This window comes from Chiloscyllium plagiosum, unplaced genomic scaffold, assembly GCF_037043375.1.
Source record: "Chiloscyllium plagiosum isolate Xiang-an unplaced genomic scaffold, Cpla_swu_hap1 HiC_scaffold_43, whole genome shotgun sequence".
Lineage (NCBI taxonomy): Eukaryota > Metazoa > Chordata > Chondrichthyes > Orectolobiformes > Hemiscylliidae > Chiloscyllium > Chiloscyllium plagiosum.
The window spans coordinates 26,052,164-26,073,908 of NW_028270181.1; the positions used below are offsets into that span (position 1 = coordinate 26,052,164).

Genomic DNA, 21,745 nt, shown 5'->3' on the forward strand with positions numbered 1-21,745 from the left:
CTCAAAACCAAAACTGAATTCATTCATGAAATCATCACTTTAGCAATGCTGAATTCTCGGTGACATCCACAGCTGGCAGATCCAGTTGGGTCTCACGGTCACTTGGTGTGGTGGAGACTGTTGGCGGCCCCAGATAAAGGATGTGTGACCCCCAGGCTTTAGTATGAAATGCTAATGCATACATTATACAGTGTAATGGATTCAAATTCAATACCAAAGCTGGTAATCAGTAGTTCATTTATTGAAAATCACACCAAATATTTGCTGACACACAATATTAACACTAATAAGGATACGGAGATGAAAAAGCATTTTATCCAGTGGTCCCTAGACAGAATGTATGATTAAGGTGGTACCCAGGCCATCTCAGGTTTTCTGACTATTTGATTGTTCTCTGACAGTTAGGCAAACCTCTAACTATTTGGGTCTTTGCAAGTTTCTCAGTACTGAGTTGAGGAGAGTTTGTTTATTACAGCCTGCTGACCAGATCCTCATATATTGGGTTGTTAATCATTCCATTCTCCCGATGGTTATATAGATCCATAGATATTTCTGATACAACAATTTCATAAAATCCCATGTTGATTCCTCTCCACAGAATTAACACTAGTGCTGTAACCAATCTATAATACCTAGCTGTCTCAACATAATTCAGCTTCTATGATTAGTTTAAGATAACTTGACTGCCTCTAAGAATTAGCGGTCTGATCTCCATTTGTGTTTGATGATGTTAGTAACTTTTAGCAAAAAAAAGCTTGACTTCCAAGACTGGCAAAGTAAAATGTCAATTTTTCACCAAACCCAATATTTTTACAGATTTCCCACACTGACTGAGAGTAGACCATGACTTTGACCTCCTTCTCCATTTACTCAATTGCATGTGCTTTGGCATGACACATGTTTGATTCTAACTTAGAAACCCACCAGTAGACCCAACACGTAGAAGTTTGTCAACAATGTGATAACCAGTGCCTACCTTTACAAGATGCTTTTGAGAGGTTTCACTTCGATCAAAGGTGCTTGTAAAACTGGACAGTAAAACAAGAGTGATGTACCTGAGTTGAATTACAGCCTGTAATGCTTCCTCATCAAGTCCTCATGGATCTGCAGTCTGTTATGTTATGATTGATTAGTTATCAGGAGGATCCAAAACAGCTCTGGCTTGAACTTAGGGCAAGGTTGGAGGAGGGCAAGGGTCACATATACTTTGCTTGCGGATACTACTTCTGTATCTATATAATCTCAGTGTAACGGTAGCTGCATTTTCATATAATCAATATAGGTTCATTGCTAGTGAGGCAGAGGAGGGTGGTTCATTGGCCAACATAGATTCCCATTTTTAAGAAATCATTCACAGGATGTGGGCATCACTACTGAGGCCCACCCCAGTTAAGAGTCAACCACATTGCTGTGTGTCTGGAGTCACATGTAGGCCAGACCAGATAAGATTCCTTTTCTTTCCCCGAGGACATTAGCAAAACAGATGGGTTTTTTAAACAAAAATGACTGTATGGTCACCATTAGGCTAGCTTTTCATTTCAGATTTTACTGAATGCAAATTCCACCATTGTTGGGATTTGAACTCTGTCCTCAAGACACTAATCTGGGAGTTCTGGATTACTAGTCCCGTGACATAACCACGGGATACCACAAATGCAAGCATTTCCACAAACAAAAACATAACCTTATTCAACTTCATTTGGGCTACGGTAGCAGTAATGTCACTGGACAATGAATCCAGAGAATCAAAGTAATATTCTGCAGATACAGGTTCAAATCCCACTTTAGCAGATGGTGAATTCCATATTCAACAGAAATCTGCAGTTAAAACCGGGTATAATGACAGCTGCGTGACCATTGTTCGAAACAGCATCTGGTTCACAAATGGTCCACTATCCCTTGAAGGGAAGGAAATCTGTTCTCTGCACCTGGTCTGGTCTACATTTGACCCTAGGCAACAAATATGGGCCCTATCAGTGACATTCACATTCCTTGAATGAATAAAAAAAATTAAATGTAATGTTGATATTTCAGTATTCTACCTCATTCAAATAGTTCCGTGGTTAATGACAGTCAGTCAGAGCAATTCCTTCTTACTATCTCACTGATTGTCCAGCAAATAGAGGTTAGACAGATTGGTTCCCCTGTCTGAGGAACTCAACCAAATGCTCTCTACCTGTCATTAGTCTCCCCACTTCTAGTCATATTCCTGATGAAGGGCTTTTGCCCAAAACCTCAATTTTCCTGCTCTTCAGATGCTGCCTGACTTGCTGCGCTTTTCCAGCACCACACTCTCGACTCAACTGCCATCATCAATCTGGTCAACCGTTGGTAGTTGGAAAGCTTATTAATTCATCTTATTTTTGTTCACATGCTTATTGGACAGTCAAGGTCCAATTTCCCTCATTGCTACTAAACATTACATTACTTTGGCAACATAGAGTCATAGAGATGTACAGCTCGGTCCAACTCATTCATGCCGACTGGATATCCTAAACTAATCTAGTGCCGTTTGCCAGCGCTGGGCCCATATCCATCTAAACTTTTCCTATTCATATACCCAACCAGATCCCTTTTAAAAGTTGTAATGATACCAGCCTCCACCATTTCCTGTGGTAGCTCATTCCATACACACACCACCCTTTGCATGAAAAGGTTGTATAATACGTGGAGTAATGGCTTTTTAAAGTATTACTATAGTAACATTAATTGTTGTCTTATTGTTTTCCATGTTTTTCTCAACCAACTGGCCCTTTTGCAATCAATATTTTTTATTTGTAAAACTTAGGCATGTGGCTATTTAGGATTCACCCATATTGAATTGTAGCTCTCAAGATATTAATCCGTAGAATCATCTTGTCAGTACTTAAGCCAAGTTGATTAGTGGATGTGACTAAAAAAAATCCTTTTGAAGACTTCCGGGTCCCCTAGTTGGGGTTTCTAGCATATAAGCCTGTGTATGTTTGCAAAAACCCATCGATATTCTTGCAGTTCTTGCATAGTTTGTCCACATGGCATTAATATGATCTATAGCCAAGGTATGCATGCTATCATATCCTGTAAGACAGTGCCAGCAGCATGAATACTTGCCATCTACGTAAGTCTTAATCATATGTTGTCATACTATCCCTATCACCTTTCCTAGTTTAGCTTGTTTAATTCCTTGTGAATTACACTGGTACTGCTAGTCTAAAGGGATACATCGACTACACCATCAGCTTCTCTGATTGGTCCTGGGCTAAAGAGTCGCAAGCTAAATAACCAGTCTCCGAAAAATGAATAGCCTCTCCTCCTCCATTGTAATATCACATAATTACATCTGATAATAAAAAGTAGCAATTCAATGGACTTTTTTTAGAAACCCCATTATTTCTAAAATAATAAACATTCTTATTTTTTCTATCCTCTTCCAAAGTTTGCTGTATTTTTTCAGTTTTTCTGTTTGACCTTAGATCTGTTACTTGGCCATTTTCACAGATCCCTGGTCATGATTGTGGTCACCAATGCCCCTTAGTAGCCCAATTTGTTTTTTAACTCATAAATATTTATGCTACACTGTTTGTGGTCAAACGCATGTATAGGTTAATGCACTGCCTCTTGCAAATCCCCTTTACGCTCAATGTGTTCTGAATTTATCTTCCCATTTTGCTCCATAATTTTCTCTCTTACAAGATTTTCTGACTTAGTAGTTTATGTGTTACAAACTGTAAACTCTGAGGACATCAGTTAGACTTTCTTTAAGTCTTCAAACAGAAATTTCTGGAAAAACTTAGCAGATTTGGCAGCATCTATGGAGAGAGATCAGAGATAATATTTCAGGTCCAGTGACCCTCCTTAGTTCTGAAGGGTCACTGGACCTGAAATGTTATCTCTGATTTTTCTCCACAAATGCAGCCAAATCTGCTGAATTTATCTGGTGATTTCTGTTTTTGTTTCTTATTTCCAGCATCTGCAGTTCTTTCACTTCTTTTCTTCCAGTTTTTCATTTTTTTGCTAACTGTCTCTTAATTACCCTGTTTTCTTTTTATCTGCCTGTCCCTTATATAACTGAGTTCTATTTTTTTCTATTACATCATTAGTGTTCTTCACTTTCACATTGCATACAAATTACTCACCCATATAAGGGTCATTTTGCCAATTTCTACCACCATTTTCGTATTTTGTATCTGTCTATCAACCCATTCCTGATCATTTTGCAACCTACATCATTCTCTACAATCTTAAAGACCAGTTTTATCATTCCGTTGACCCTGCAAGATCTTTTGCTTCAATTTATTTTATCATTCTTTCGGTAATTTAAGAATTTTGTTTTGATTTTTTGTCATAGTTTTCCATTATTTGATGCTGTGCATGTGAACTTTCAGATGGTATTTGACAAGTAATCTTTACTAGACCTTTATCAAAATTAAAATGCAAGAGATTAATAAGACAGTGACAATATGGAAATAAAATTGGCTAAGGAAGCGTAAGCACAGTGGTGGTGTATGATTGTATTTGATGCTGGAGGGAGAAGGCTCTGTGGTTAATATTAGAATCCAATAGTCTTTTTGATGATATATATTAGTGGCCTGGACTTGGTTAAACGAAGCATGAATTCAACATTTGCAGATGACATGAAATTTGGGAATGGAGTAAACAATGAGGAGGATAGTTATAGACTTGAGGACATAGATGAATATGGAGAGAGAAATAGAGTTAACATTACGAATCCAGGGACCCCCTTGCCAGTTCTGATGAAAGGTCACTAGACTTGAAACATTAACTAGTGTTTATTCTTTCACAGATGTTGCCAGACCTGTTAAATTTCTCCACAACCTTCTATTTTTTGCTTCAGATCTCCAGTATCTGCAATTCTTGATTTTATCTAAGCTGAAAAGGAAATTGGATCGAGGTGTTCAATTTCATGAATGGTTATGATGGGGTACAAACAGAGAAACAGTTTCCAATGGCAGAAGGGTCAGTAACTAGGGGTACAGGGTCTAAGATGATTGACAAAAGAACCAGAGAGGATATGACTGAACCATTTGTTAGATAGTAAATTGCTGTGATCTTAAATACATTGCCTGAAAGTATTGGGATGCAGATCCAGTAGTGACATGAAAAAAAATTATACTTAAAAAGGAAAGAATTACAAGGCCATGGGGAAATTGCAATCTAGTGAAACAAATTAGATAGCTCTACTAAAGAGCCAGTACAGGCACATTGGGCTGAATCTCCCTCTTTGGTGCTGTTTCATTATAATTCTGCGTCTATAGGGGTACCATTTACAAGATGACCAGCTAAACCTGGAAACTAATATCAATCATCTAGCTGTCTTGCCTCAGTTTTCATCATTACCTTTGGTTCACTGTTACACTTTCAATTAATTAACTGGTTCACCTCACCACATATTTGACAAGAATCACAAATTTGTCAAAAGTTAATATTCTTCAATGCAGCAAAAACAAGACGGTTAAAAGCATAATGCAAAACATGTCATTTTGTCCCCATCACCGATACTGTTACAATCATTTTACCATTGTCTTTATCCTCCCCTACCTGAGCACCCTGTGTTTGCACCCACACATGTACTGAAACCTCACCTTTTTATTAGTAGCTTATAATCTACTGGAAAAATTGTCTTACATTTTCTGATGTCCCTAACCTCTCCACAGTTTATTATTTAGCTACCCTGTTAAATATTTTTAAAGAATAGTTAGTGTATTATAAATAAACATTTACTAAATAATGAGTTTTGACATTTATGGGTCAACATTAAATTAAGGGAAAAGCCAGAACTGTTTTTATGTCTTGGGAATACCGCTGGGACATCCAACAATTATGTGATCTACACTTTTCCAGTGGGTAAAGCTATTCAGTCTATTGCAGCACTGGAACGCACACAGCATGTTGGATGCCTTAAAGTAGACATCATATTCCTAAAACCTGGCAGGTGTCTTTTCTCTTTCACTCGGTGTTCCACCACACGTGTTCCATCATCATGAACATCCAACTGCTTCACCGTCTTTTCAGCTGTTGACATCTTGTCCCTTTCATGTTGTTCTATCTGAATTTCCAGATGTTTCTGGATTGCCAGCCCAAGGACCTCAGGATCAACAGAGGCTCCATAGACTTCCCACGTCATCCCTTTGTCATCCCATTTCACTTCCCGGACTGGAGATTCCTGGATTAGCTGATTCTCTTCAAGGTTAACCTCTGGGAACATATGAACTAGGCAACTGTCAGTTGGAGACAGGGGGCTAGTGCCTACTGACCTGCAGTCAACTGCCAAGGAGGTCTGTACTCCTGCATCTTTATGTTCCAGTTGATGATGGTATCGAAGGGTCAGGTCAGTTGTCATAGTCCACATGTCTTGTGTTCTCACATGCGCATCATTATTTGGATTGCTTGGAAATAAGGGGGGAGTAAACTTTTCAAGTTCCACTTTATTCCTATCGAAAGTGTTGTGAGAACTCCTATCAGTTGCAGCATGGACAGCTTCATTTTCCAGTGTTCCGTGGCATTTCAGAAGATGTCTTGTATCCAACCCTGATTCACTCACTGAAGACACCAACCTTGGGAATGCCAGAATCCCCGAAACTGGCAGTGGATGACAACATGCATCAACAACAGTTCCTCTTCCAGATTCACTGACGGAACTGACTAGTCTCGGAAAGAGATGAATAGCAGGGATTGGCAGTGAATGACAATAAGCAGGAGTAGTGTCTTGAATCGTCAAACCAGACATCAAGTGGCTTTGGTGTCCTGTGCATGTTTGATTACCCATTAAACTATTTTGATGTGTGGCAACTCCTTCCCGATATGTAATGTTACTCTGACCCGAGGAAATTGTCTCATTTTCTGTCACCTTATTGCCTTGATAATGTTTACCAGACTCCTGGTCAACCTTGACACTTGGGCAATTGGGAGAGTTCTGTGAAAACATGAAATGGCCCTGATGCATGGGACTGCATATGTCATTCACTATACTATTGGCTTGGAACTCTGCAACAGTTGTATTTTCCCTGTCATTTTCTTGATGCCTAATGTCGATTTCACTCTCTGATATATTGATCACAATCTTCTGGTTACATTCGTTAGATGTCATTTCACCTGGAGAAGGTATACCATAGTCTCTGCCTGACACAGGAGCCTGATATGCACCAGCAGTCTTACTATGCACAGTATCAGCCAGACAACAGCTCTCCCTGTAATCACAAATGATGTCTGAGCAACTTCTGTGCATCACCTTGGCTTGCAATTTTCCCAGGTTTGAGTCTGCACCTAACATTGCGTCTGCTTCCCTTTTCATGGAGAAGTTCATGCTTCTGTGGCTGTTGCTGTGAATTTTCAAATTTTCCTGGAGTATTGGGAGATCAGCAGCACGATCAGCGTCAGGGATGGTTCCCATTTGGAAGCAGCGACATAAGGGGATCACAGTGAAATTATTTTGTGGTGTGAAACAATTCGGGTGATAAGGGCACCACATATCGGTTTCACCTGAGCTCAATGGAGAGACAAAGCCACTAAGGGTCTTCCTTAGCTCCTGTTTAATTGTTGGCCTTTCTTCTATGCTGTCCCTTCTGGGGAATAGGGTGGCAGACGAACTTTTTGAAAGCGGGAAACAATCTGGTTCCAGAGAGTTATGACACATTGTGTCTTGGGTTTCCTGGAAGGACTTTTCAGATAGCCTTCGACTGTAGGTAGCCATTCTAAAATGAGACTCTGTGGGAATGAGAACCAATATTAAAAAAGGAACAATAAGTTGAGGGTATATATATCATTCATCACCACCTCCCCCCATCCCAGCCTCCCACCTGTCCAGAAGCAAAAGTCACACTGGAGTACACCTTTACAGAATCAAAAGTTACAGCATACATGTGGACTATCATTTTGCACTGGCCAACAGAATAATCCCACTGTCCAGCTGCTGTCGATTATGCCACTTCAATTGCATATCCAGATACTTTTTAAATGTTCAAAGGGCTTCTGCCTCTGTCACCCTTCTAGACAGCGAGTTCCAGAATCCTACCATCTTCTGGGTGAAAATGTTTACCCTCAAATTCTTTTTAAACCTTCTACCTCATACACCAAATTGAGACCCCATGGTGATAGCCCTCTCAAAAGGTGAATATGGCTTTCCCCTCTACCCTCTCTTGACTCCTCATTATTTTATACACTTCAATTTGGTTTCTAATTCTGGCTCCAGCTTCATGCTTCGGTGTCTTCACAACATTTTTGGTTGAACTCTGCATAAGCAGTTACAATCACTCTTGTCCTTTCTTTCTTCCCTTCAATAACCAAGGGCTAAAGTAGCCAATTGCACTGTACCCTACTCCCATTTCAGCTCAAACAAATCTAACACAGACCCAAGACTTAACCTGAGGTCATGATATTCAAATGCTTGAATTTCAGTGTTTCAGTGTTGTCAAAGTCATGAATTTAGGGTAATAATTATGGGATTTACAGTTAGGAAATATTTAAGATGAGGAAAGACAGTGCTGTCAAACAGAGAACCCTACAATCTCTGCACCACAGTCTCCTCCTGCTTCTTAAATAGCTCAAATGTTTTGATTTATATTGAACTACCTGGACACCCATCTCATAAATATGAAAGGCTTTTGTCCGAAAATTGCCCTTAACTGCTTTAACACGTTATTATGGACCAGGTCAGACGCCTTCAAAACATTAAGAAAGGTAGCCCAGAACCTAACTATTTTTATTCTTCTCGGCAAATGTTTACATCAGATTACCTACAGTGTGGAAACAAATCATTTGGCCCACCAAGTCCACACCGACCCTCCGATGAGTAACCCACCCAGACCCATTCCCCTACATTTACCCATGAGTAGGTGCCATTTCTGCCACCTACAAACGGACCCCACCACCAGAGGTATATTTCCCTCCCCACCCCTATCCACTTTCCACAAAGACCATTCCCTCCACGACTCCCTCGTAAGGTCCATGCCCACTATCATCCCACTCTCCCCTCCCGGCACCTTCCCCTGCCACCGCAGCAATGGCAAAACCTGTGCCCACACCTCCCCCCCCTCACCTCTGTCCATGGTCCCAAAGGAGCTTTCCACATCCACCAAAGTTTAACCTGCACTTCCACATTTCTTTTACTATATCCTCTACATGTACAGTCTCCTCTACATTGGGGAGACAGGACGTCTACTTGCAAAGCGCTTCAGAGAACATCTCTGGGACACCTACACCAACCAACCCCATTGCCCCGTGGACAAACACTTCAACTCCCCCTCCATCAAGGACATGCATGTCCTGGGCTTCCTCCATCGCTACTTCCTAACCACGTGAAACCTGGAGGAAGAACGCCTCATATTCTGCCTCGGGACCCTCCAATCCCATGGCATCAATGTGGATTTCATCAGTTTTCTCAATCCACCTCCCCCACCTTAACCCAGTTCCAACCTTCCAACTCAGCACCACCCTCATGACCTGTCCTCCCTGTCCATCTTCCTTCTACCCTATCCGCTTCACCCTCCCCTCAGACCTATCACCATTTCCCCAACCTCCAACTACCTATCGCACTCTCAGCTACCTTTCCCCCACCCCCCTCCCATTTATCTCACCACCCCCTCGGCTCAAAGCCCCTTCCTGATGAAGGGCTTTTGCCCTGAAATGTTGACTCTCCCGATCCTCGGATGCTGCCTGACCTGTTGTGTTTTTCCAGCACCACACTGTCAACTCTGATCTCCAGCATCTGCAGTCCTCACTTTCTCCTATTGAGTACAAGAGCTGGCAGGTCATGTTACAGTTGTATAGGACATTGGTTCAGCCACATTTGGAATACTGCATATAGTTCTTGTCGCCACATTACCAAAAGGATGTGGATGCTTTGGAAAGGGTGCAGAGAAGGTTCACCAGAATGTTGCCTGGTATGGAGGGCGCTAGCTATAAAGAGAGGTTGAGTAAATTAGGATTAACTAATGAAAGATGGAGGTGGGGGGGGGGAACCTGATTGAGGTCTACAAAATCAGGAGAGGTATAGACAGGGTGGATAGCAAGAAGCTTTTTCCCCAGAGAGGGAGACTCAGTTACGAGGGGTCATGAGTCCAAGGTGAGAGGGGAAAAATTTAAGGGAGATATTAGATTAGATTAGATTACTTACAGTGTGGAAACAGGCCCTTCGGCCCAACAAGTCCACACCGCCCCGCCGAAGCGCAACCCACCCATACCCTTACATTTACCCCTTACCTAACACTATGGGCAATTTAGCATGGCCAATTCACCTGACCTGCACATCTTTGGACTGTGGGAGGAAACCGGAGCACCCGGAGGAAACCCACGCAGACACGGGGAGAACGTGCAAACTCCACACAGTCAGTCGCCTGAGGCGGGAATTGAACCCGGGTCTCTGGCGCTGTGAGGCAGCAGTGCTAACCACTGTGCCACCGTGCCACCCACTATGTGTGGGAAGTTCTTTTCGCAGAGGGTGGTGGGTGGCTGGAACGCATTGCCAGCGAAGGTGGTAGAGGTGGGCATGATAGCATCATTTCAAATGTATCTGGACAGATACATGAATGGGCAGGGAGCAGAGGGATACAGATCCTTAGGAAATAGGCGACAGGTTTAGATAGAGGATCTGGATCGGTGCAGATCTGGAGGGCTGAAGGGCCTGTTCCTGAGCTGTAATTTTCTTAGTTATAATTCATCTGGCCTGCACTATCCTTAGACACTATGGACAATTTAGCATGGCCAATCCACCTAGCCTGCACATCTTTGGATTGTGGGAGGAAACTGGAGCACCTGCAGGAAACGCTCACAAACATGGGGAGAATGTGCAAACTCCACAGAGACAATCATCCCAGGCTGGAATCGAGCCCAGGTCCCTGGTATTGTGAGGCAGCACTGTGTCACCCTGCCATTCCATGTTGGTGCATACCTGCATAATATATGTATTAGTATGGTGTATGCCAGTATGGTGTACTTGTGTGATCATCAGTTATGTATCAGTACAATGTGGTTTGTTGGAATGGCATGCATTAGTATAGTGGTACGCAGTGTTAGTCCGTATGGGGTGTGTGTGTGACTCTGGTGGCATTCTTAGTAAGGTTTTTTTAAAAAAATGGAATGTGCCTGAAAACAAGTAATGTCTGTTCTGGACTCAGCACGGTGGACGAGGAAAGAGAACTAAATGAGGAGTGAGTCAGTGTCTGTGAAATACAAAAAGAAATTGGGGTAGAAAATAGAATACAGTCAATAGGGCTGAGACAAGGAACAAATCACAACGACAAGCAGTGACATGGAGCTGCCTCCGATAGAGTGAGGGGGTCACAATGAGGAAGAGGCAATAATATGAGGCCAGTATTGAAGCTGAACAGGGATATTCGGAGCTGGAAGCTGAGGAACTGAGGCTCCTGAGTCACACGCCCAGGCTCAGGGAAGGGGGAAGGGATCAGGGATAGGCGGCAACAGATTCATTCAGAGAGATTACATTTCCTGACGGCCGGGGATATCGCTTTTTACAAAAGCAGCCTCTGACCTAATCCGCCCGGTCCTTGTGAAAAAGCAAGATGAGCTCTTGATTCCGTCTGTGCACAGCCATTGAAAGAGGCGTTGCCGACCAAACAAACCGAGGACCGAGTCCGAGGGGTTTTGTCTTCAAACAATACAAGAAAAGCTGAACATACCATCGAGATGATCGATTTGAGAGAGCAACAGGCCGCATACCTGCTGATAACATTCCCGCTCACAACATACACACACACACACCTCGCCTCTCAACAAGCTGCCGCTCAGGTCAAAACAAACATTAATTATTGTGATTATTTATATTGTTACAGGGCGAAGAACCGGGGGAGGTAACCGTTCCTGTGGAGTATTTAAAAAATATTTTGCCTTTCGGCGGTTCTTAACGCCACTGACTGCCTCTCGGAATAAATAATAACAATAATGAGAATTTTAAAAAAATAGTCAAAGAAACAGCAGACCGGCAGCCACTTAGTGCGTTGTTGAAGAAATCTCTTGAGGAGCTTTTTTGCCAGTCATCAACTCACCGTTTCTGGAGCCGGGTGGGAGGGCGATCCGGAATACCTACAAGTCTTCAGAAGCCTTGCAATGATTATTGTTTGTCTGATCCCTCCCCACCTACACGGTATTCTAGAAATGAGAAGTTTCTGAAAGGACAGCAGCTTCTCGAATCCCTCCACACGTTGCATGCAGGCGAAATGAAGAGAGAGGGAGACAGAGAGAGAATAAATAAATCTCCTTCTCATCCGATTAAGGTAGTGCCTTCGCCGTCTGGCAGGAGCTTCCTGCAATCAGGTGCACTGGCTCTTGATTTCATTTCATTTTCACTCAGAAGTGATTGTGGCCAATCGGTCCCCAATTTCTCCCCTTGCCATTCTTTGCAGTCCAACTCCCACTGTCTCGCGTGTGTCTGCCCCTTTGGATCGGCCTCTCTCTGCCTTCAGAACTGTTATTTCCCCGTGTAACTGTGTTCCATTCGCTGCTTGTTAACGCCTGCCGTGAAATGGCTGCTGGAGATGTTGCTGCGACTTTGGGAAGAGATAATTGGGAATTCTCGGCGTGTGACTGCTGCGGTATTATTTTGTTGTGATCATTTTTTAAAATCCTATTTTACTGGCCATTCAAAACTAGTTTGTGCGCGTTTATGTGAGATTACGAGGATGAACAGGTCACCAGGCAGTAAAAGGTCACCATCCAAAGTGGAAAGTGAGGTGTATCAATTTGAGATGGTTACGGAGTTACAACCCAGAAACAGACTGTTCAGGATTTTCTTTCTACGCTATAAACCTATCTTCAATTCCTCCTTTCTTACTTATCTACCTTTTATTTAAAAGAAATCAGCCTAAAATGCACCTTGTAGCAGCAAGTTTTTTTTTACTTTCTAAGCATTCTATAGGGGCTCTTATGAACTCATTATTAGATTTATTATTGTCTATGTCATTTTATGGTTTCTTCCACATGTAGAGTACTTCTCTACCTCTCCCCCATCAAATTCTGTCAGAATTTTTGAAATCTCTATTAGGTCACCATTCAGTCCTCTCTTTCCAGGGAAAGCAAAATACCGCAGTTGTTGGAGATCTGAAATCAAAACAGAAGGTTCCAAAGAAACTCAGCAAATCTGTAGAGAGAGAAACTGTGTTATTGTTTCAAATCAAAAGCCTCTTGTTCAGAATTGAAGCCAGGTGGTTCAGTCTGAAGTGATTGCAAGGAGGTCAGCCAGTTGGACCTCATAGAATATGAATTCCCTGCTTGGGGTTGTTAACATAGTCGAATCAAGGACTCCTGGCTGTTAGATATAAACAAGAGTGTCAGACATCCTGTTCACTCTGGGACATGGCTCTGAGGAAGAGGGGCCAGTGTCAAGTGTTATGCATGTGTAAATGAGTCTGTGCAGGTTGAGCCCATGATTAAGAAAGCGAATGCAATGTTGTCATTTATCTCAAGATAAATGCACCGTTGTGCAACTGAGACTTTATAAAGCTCTGATTAGGCCCCATTTGGAGTATTGTGTCCAGTTTTGGTCCCCACACCTCAGGAAGGACATACTGGTACTGGAGCGTGTCCAGCGGAGATTCACACGAATGATCCCTGGAATGGTAGGTCTAACTTACGAGGAACGGCTAAGGATCCTGGGATTGTATTCATTGGAGTTTAGAAGATTAAGGGGAGATCTAATAGAAACTTATAAGATAATACATGGCTTGGAGAGGGTGGACGCTAGGAAATTGTTTCCGTTAGGCGAGGAGACTAGGACCCATGGACACAGCCTTAGAATTAGAGGGGGTAAATTTAGAACAGAAATGCGGAGACATTTCTTCAACCAGAGAGCAGTGGGCCTGTGGAATTCATTGCCGCGGAGTGCAGTGGAGACCGGGATGCTAAATGTCTTCAAGGCAGAGATTGATAAATTCTTGATGTCACAAGGAATTAAGGGCTACGGGGAGAATATAGGTAAGTGGAGTTGAAATGCCCATCAGCCATGATTGAATGGCGGAGTGGACTCGATGGGCCGAATGGCCTTACTTCCACTCCTATGTCTTATGGTCTAAATAATGAATAACCTGGTGACAGGATGACGGCCTCTGTGGAGTTAGCTCAGTGGCACAAGAGAAAAAATATGCTCTTGAAGAAATTTGCTCGCAACAGTTTGAGTTAGTGTAAGCATTTCTGGCATCATGCCATTATTTGGGAAGCTTGACTTGTTTGATCCTGCCATTGAAGACTGGCCCCAATATGTGGAAAGAATGCGTTATTTTTTTTCCAGGCAAATGACAAGCAAACAGTTATCCTCCTGACAGTTTGTGAACCCACAACTTTTTTGGTTATTAGAAGCCTACCATTTCCTCAGGCACCAGGTATTAAAACCTTTCAAGAGCTGATGGATTTCACTAAGGAATAGTATCACCCCAAGCATTCTCTAATTCTGATATGCTATCGGCTTTACTCAGCAATTTGAGAACTAGGAGAATCTGTGTCGGCATTTTTAACAAGGTTAAGACACCTGGCAGAGGTATGTGACTTTCATTTAACCCTTAATGAGACACAGAGACTGTTTAGTATGTGCGATTAATGAATATAACCATGCAAAAGTGCCTATTAGCTGAAGCCCAATTAGACTTCAAACAGGCGCACCATCTGGTTTTGTAATTAGAAAATGTGGCAAGTCGAGTACCGAGGAACCTCGATTATCTGAATATCAATTATCTGAATATTGGATTATCCGAAGGAGATCTCAAGGTCCCGATAGAAACATTACGTCAACGAGCTGTTTCAATCCTGATCACATCTTTTGTTTACAGGTACAATGATTAAAAACGAACTCGGCTCACTGAAATGCTGCCGAGAACCGTCCTAGACAATCCAGGCACCGTCTCCAAATGACTGACCTGCACGCTCTTCTCTCTCTCCCCACACTTTCCCTGGAGTTCTACAAAGGGGTGAATCCTAAACTCCCCCTTCCCCTGATGCTGTCTCCAACATTATCCTGTACAGGGCAAAGGTGGAACGTATCAAATGTTGTGTGTGTGTGTACGCTATTTGGAGATTTACCCCACAAAGGCAGCAGCAGTCTTACTGTTGGTGTCCAGTCCAGCTGCCCCGGGGGGAAGGGGCGTGGACGGGTGTCGGACGGTGGATGGGGGTGGACAGGGGTGCAGGGTTGGGGGAGTGGGGTGGGAGCAGACAGGGTTGGGGCTGGCCGGGGGACCGGACGGGGTTGGGGGCAGGCAGGGGGCGGGGTTGGGGGCAGACGGGGTGGGTGGGTGGAGGGCAGGAGCTCACGCGCGATTTGCTGCTGTCTAGTCTCCTAACGGGGAGCAGACTTACCAGAAATCTATGAGCCCCAGAGGAAATCAATTAACCAAATAATCAACTATCTGAACGAAATTTGCCCACCCACCTCGTTTGGATAATCAAGGTTCCTCTGTATATGAATTGCAACATATGCCAATGGAAGTGGACACCCTTACCACACCAACTGAGCTTGGGGGAACACTTGAGTGAAAGCAATGCACAGCCTCACTCAGGACATATCCTGAACAGAGGGATTCTAGGTAAAAACAATGACTGCAGATGCTGGAAACCAGATTCTGGATTAGTGGTGCTGGAAGAGCACAGCAGTTCAGGCAGCATCCAAGGAGCAGTAAAGTTGACGTTTCGGGCAAAAGCCCTTCATCAGGAATAAAGGCAGAGAGTTTACTGCTCCTTGGATGCTGCCTGAACTGCTGTGCTCTTCCAGCACCACTAATCCAGAGGGACTCTAGGTCAGCCCACAATGAAGCTCCAAAACAAAGCCAAGCATCAGCCAAATTGTTAAAATTCTCTTCAGGTTCAGGCTGGCGAGCCATTGTAGCTGCTGCCGGTGTGAAGACTTGAGACAGCAAAAGAGTCCCACTCGGCCTGAATTCAGTAAGAGAACTAATAGGCTGGTATCCGGGAGAGTGCAAACCCTGGAAAGCCCACCAACACCTGGTGTGGAACAATTAAACTGTTCAGCCACATCCAAATCAGAACCAATCAAGATAACTGGTTAAATAGTTTAATGGAGGTTCTAACGAAGGTTGACACTGGTGTAGCTGTATCAATGATTGCAGAACCATTCTTTAACAAAATTTGCTCAGGATTCCAACCCTTAAGTTTTCATAAGACCTCAACTAGATAGAGTACCTATACTGGGGAACCTTTACAGATTAAAGGTACAACTTCGGTTCCAATCTCGTTTGAGAAGCAGCTGGTTCAATTACCATTGATTGTAGTAAAAGTCTTGGGTCCAAGCCTGATGGGATGAAATTGGTTGAGAAAGAGCTCATCAAACCAGTTCAGTTTGTGGAATGGGCAGCACTGGTCCTACTGATTGTGAAATCCAAAGGGTCGGTTCACTTTTGTGGGGAGTTTAAAAGAATGGTAAACCTGGATTCGGCTACACGTCAACTATGCCAGCCCTTTCGTGAGCTCAATGTTCTTAGTCATTGTGGACACCCACTCAAATGGTTGGATGTACATAGAGTTCATTCGTCAAACATGGAGGCGACAATAGAAAAATTGTGACCTTTTACAATATACTTCAGAGTGTTGGTCACAGACAATGGGCCATCATTTACCAGCAAGGAATATGAGTATTTCCTAAAGTCAAATGGCACTTGGCATGAAAGGGCAGCTTCATACCTGCCATCGTCCAATGATCTAGTGAAAAGAGCAGTTCAAACTTTGAAGGCAGGCTTAAAGAAACAGTCTACAGCTTCACTTGATACCAAACTGTCCTGGCTCCCACTTATTAGGCCACCCCTCATGGAACTTCAGGGAAAGCCCCAGCAGAGTTGCTAATGGGAAGAAGACTCTGCACCAGGTTATATCTGATCTTCCTGGACTTGGGTGGGGGCTGGGGTTGAAATGGCACCAGGAATGCCAATATTAGGCCCCTCCAATTAGAGACAAAAAACTGCAGATGCTGGAACCCAAAGTAGACAGGCAGGAGGCTGGAAGAACACAGCAAGCCAGGCAGCATCAGGAGGTGGAGAAGACAACGTGTTGGGTGTAACCCTTCTTCAGGACTCCTCCAAGCAGGAAAGACAGTTTACTTAAGTGGATGAAGTTTGATGGCAAAACCAGGAAATGCCCCTGCATAGGTAAGAGGCATGGTTGACATGAGGTCAGGTCAGTTCAGGTAGATGAGGAGGTCCTCAACAAGGTAGGTGAGGAGGTCCTCAACAAGCATGTGGACCACATAAAAGCTGCAAACTCGCAAACGGGGCAAGAGCAAAATGTAATCTGCCCCACAGAACAGCCGGAAAGGCTGTTGGAACATATGAGTTCGCACCCACTGTCTAGAGTCAAAGAAACCTCAAAGTCTGAGATGGACACAGTGGATGTCTTAGCCTCAATGTCTTTACCACTTGAAGAAGAGGATCAATTTCTTCCAAGACGGTCCAGGGGCAAGAGGCATGCTACAGTCCGGTACACCCCCCTTTCCCGTATCTGAGGAAGGAACCGGACTGGTGTGAACACCCTCCAGAGAGTTACAAGACAAAGATTGAGCCTACATCCCCTTAGAGGGGAGGGTTGTAGTAATTGTAATAAGGTCAGCCAGGTGGACCTCATAGAGTATGAGTTCCCTGATTGTGGCTGTTAACCTGGTTCAATTAGGGAGCCCTTGCTGACAGATATAAACATGAGTTTCCCTCTTCATTCCATTTTCATTTAGTCCCCTCCCTGTCTTCCTACCCCTCCCCTCCCCACTCCACCCCACATCTTTTCCTGTAACAGGCTTTGCTTGTAAATATTCAATTGGCCACATGGGTGTTTTCTTGGTGGAGAAAAAAAGAAATAAAAATAATAAACTCTGACTACAAATGTGTCTTCTTTTTCAGTTTCACTGTACAAATAAATGTTACCGTGAGTGATTTGAGGAAAAGAAAGAGAAATAAACAGATCAGGCCCTATATTTAAAAAGTAGCAATTCTTAGGACCCTCTTGTGGTACAGAGTTCAAGTCTCACCTGCTTAAGGGGTGTGTAATAACATCTCTGTCAAAACATTTTTTTAAAAAGTCACAGTAATTTTGGTGATGAGAAGGTGCCCAATTGTGTGTGATATATAAAAGGTATATTAAAAGTAAAAAAAGATAATATTTTGCTATTTAGATGTTATCCTTTAATCAGTTAGTAGCTCTCAACAACAATTTTCATTTACATTCTTTCCTTTAACATAATAAGATATGAGGATAGTTCATCAAAGAGGTAAATATTAAGTAGCTTCTTAAAAGACCAGAAAGACACATAGTAGTTTAGTGAAAGAATCCCAGAGTTTAATGGGCTAAGCAACTCAAGGCCAGGGTGCCAAAGCTAAAGTAATAAAATCAGAAATGTGCAAATGTCCAGAATTGAAAGAGGGCAGATTGTTGTAGGGCTGGAAAGAATTACAGAGGGCGGGGGTGAAGTCAGGTTGGGATTATAGTTTATGTATGGGAGGTCTTGTGGTGCATCAGCTTTGTCCTTGACTGATTCAGAAGCTTTGGCCTCAAGTTCAGGATGTGATGGTCACATAGGATGTGTTCATAACATGGCCAAACAGGTTGTAAACCTGTAAACCCTTCTGATATGCATATGACAGGAGGTAGGACTGGGAGCGATCCCTTCTGAGCCAGAATGGTATGATAGTCACAACAAGAAGCCTCCTCCATACACATGTTCTTGCTGTGAGCATTGTAAGCTCATATTAAGGGACTACCAGAAGAATGGAATATAAGAGTATTTTTAAGTCAAAGTTCTGGACTTGAAGCCTATTCAAGCCAGTGAGCACAGGATAAATGGGACTGGAGCAAGTTAGAATATGGGCAGCAGATTTCTGAATCAGCACACATGGTGGGTGGAATATGCGATAACTATTTCAGTGCTGAGTCCGAAGGTAAGAAAAGCATGAATGAAAGGTTCAGCAGCAGATAAGCAGAGGCTGGATTTTTATCAAATTATTGGTTCAAGGTCCATGCTAGATACTGAATACATAGTCACGGCTTACACTTGCGAGTGAAAAGTGCGCTTTAAAGATAAGGTATTAAAACGTCTCTGACCTCTCAAGTGGATATAACAGATTCCATGACATAAAACATGATCACACGGCAGGTCGTATGAGCTGGCTGTGCTAAGATTCCTGCATTACAACTTTGACCGTCATTTGAAAGTAATTCATTAGCTCTGAGTGCGACAGTGATGTTGAAGTTATGAAAGGCTCTGGAAATTCAGCAGTTATTGCCCAATTCTTGAGAAAGGTATTGTGCTGGCCAATTATTTTTGAACTAGGACAGTTTGTGTGTTGAACAAAGTAAATGGGTAGTTCCAAACGTTTAAATTCAGTGTTGATCATGGAATGGTGATATTTAGATTCAAAGCGAGATGGTGAGTGATTCTGAGGGGAGCTTGAAGTTGATGGTATTCCAATGCATCTGCAGCCCTTGAAGCAGTGAGTGCCAGATTTGTGAAGTACTGCTGATGAAGCCTCGGTGACTTGATAGACATGATCTACACTGATACCACAATAAGCTGGTGGTAGATGGAGTCTGTATTGAAGCCTCTTAAAAAAAACTTCAGAAATTATCCAATTTTCTGTCTCCCTACAATATTTAAGAGGAATCAAATAGAGGTTTTCTCATAACACAGAGAAAGACTTTGCACTGACACCAACTCACTGACACCAGCATCCTGCCTCATCTAATCCTTCCAGTGACAGGAAGTGCAAGTTTATAATGTAAAACACACAATGACACCAAAGGGAAACATTTTTTAAGCAGGTCTTTTCTCTGTTTAAAATAAAATTTAGATTAGATTACTTATAGCGTGGAAACAGGCCCTTCGGCCCAACAAGTCCACACCGACCCGCTGAAGCGCAACCCACCCAGACCCATTCCCCTACATTTACCCCTTAACCTAACACTACGGGCAATTTAGCATGGCCAATTCACCTAACCTGCACATTTTCGGATTGTGGGAGGAAACCGGAGCAAACCCACGCAGACACAGGGAGAATGTGCAAACTCCACACAGAGAGTCACGAATTGAACCTGGGTCTCTAGCGCTGTGAGGCAACAGTGCTAACCACTGTGCCACTGTGTTCATATCTGTCGAACAATAATGTTGAGAGTGAGATGAACAGCACTGTGCCCTCTTGTGGCCAATATTTTTCCAACAGCCACTGTCAAGACTCACACATGAATCTAATTACTTGGGTCAGAGGTGGGGAACCTTTTCGTATTCTATTGTATTTTTGTATTCTATTGCATTTTTTCATATTTCAATCGGATCTTTCCTAGCGTCAAATAAGGACTTTAAAATGTCATCTTCTGAGAGCTCAATCAACTCCATCTGTAGTTCTTTAGGAGCCTTGGAGGCATCAACTAGGTGAGGTTGAGATGCTAATTTGAGTGTGATGTCATGATTCTCAAAGTCAGAGAACCTTTCATTGTATTCTCCAATTAATAAGTCTAAACAGCTCCGTATTCTTCAAATGATTCGCAAAAATCCTCTTGTTCATCAATGACCTTTGCTAACTAGGGAAAACGTTCATCCGAAATTTCCTTTTGAAGAAGAAGAATTTTGAAAAAAATAGCATTTTTCGAACTGCTTGGATTTTTTTGCCTCATATCGTATATAGACCTAGTTTTACCTTGCAAAGAAATATTAAAGTCATTTTGCTTTGACATGATATCACTCAGAAATGCAGCATTTCTATAGAAATCTTCTTTCACTAATTCGCATTGCTGACTCTTCTTCATAAAATTCAATTATCTGTTCTCGCAAAGATAAAAGTTCTGCTAACACCTGTCCCTGCAGGTGTCGAAATAGCCTTTATGACGTACCAATTTTTTAATTGTGGCGGTCAGTCTGTGAGGATTATTTCATTGAACTTTCTTTTACTCTCTGGTATTTTAAATACATTCATTTTAAAATTAAAATAAAAACAATAAAGAAAAAACATATTAATAAAAATAAAAGTTTGTTCTGCAAAATTTGGATTCATTCAAAAGGCCACACACAATGGCCTAGAAGGCCGCAGGTTCCCCAGCCCTGGGTCAGATATTGACGCTAAATGCTAACTATGGCACTATAACCCAGTGAAACAGCAGCAGAAGTAAGAGTCGAGAAAAATAATTGGCTGACAATTTAAAAGTAATCAATAACTGAATAATTAATGAAAGAATGAATTAATTACACATGGAAAAATTAAGAATATTCCTTCCACATTGAATATCGTGGCATTCTTGAAATACGTGTCCTACAGAAACGGATTTCCATGTCAGGTGTGAGATGTGGAAATTATGACTGAGCAGAGGTTATCTACCAGAATGTATACTCCTCAGTCACATGGATCTGTTGTTTCAGTCTTGGCTGAGGAGGCAAAGTAGTGAGAAGAGACTGTGGTGTTCTCATGGGAAACAGCAAAGGAACTGTAACTGGTAACTGTGTCTTCTAAACCCTATTCAGAAAGTCCACTGACACTATTGTGTTAGCCAAACAGATGGAGATGGCTGTGACTTATTGTAGAACTCACAGTGAATAGTGTACTTTTCAGCAAGCAAGGTCTATTTACTCAGCATCAGTCTATTTAAATTATACACTACATTAAACTGTCTACAGAATCTATTTATAAAGGGTATCTATGAAGGATAGCAAACAGAACAGACTGAAACTGTAATTGTTAGTTACATATGAAATTGGGTCAGACTCTCCAAGGATTGATTCTGCTCCATTTTTATGCCACAAAAGAACTCTACATTTTTGACAGTC

General features: G+C 42.5%; 1 protein-coding gene across 3 annotated transcripts; it reads right to left on the reverse strand.

The window, feature by feature from the left end:
* Positions 1 to 223: 223 nt before the first annotated feature.
* LOC122541767 (uncharacterized) lies at positions 224 to 13,411 on the reverse strand. 3 transcript variants are annotated; one of them, XM_043678723.2, is made up of 2 exons: positions 12,000 to 13,411; positions 224 to 7,704 (listed from the first exon to the last, which is right to left on the reverse strand). In XM_043678723.2, exon 2 carries the CDS (start codon positions 7,688 to 7,690, stop codon positions 5,855 to 5,857), a length of 1,836 nt encoding a protein of 611 aa, XP_043534658.1. In that variant the 5' UTR covers positions 7,691 to 7,704; positions 12,000 to 13,411; the 3' UTR covers positions 224 to 5,854. The 3 variants fall into 3 exon arrangements, with proteins under 3 accessions (XP_043534658.1, XP_087838759.1, XP_043534659.1); XM_087982633.1 differs by lacking the exon at positions 12,000 to 13,411 and adding an exon at positions 11,934 to 11,956; XM_043678724.2 differs by lacking the exon at positions 12,000 to 13,411 and adding an exon at positions 11,634 to 11,901.
* Between the last annotated feature and the right edge of the window lie 8,334 nt (positions 13,412 to 21,745).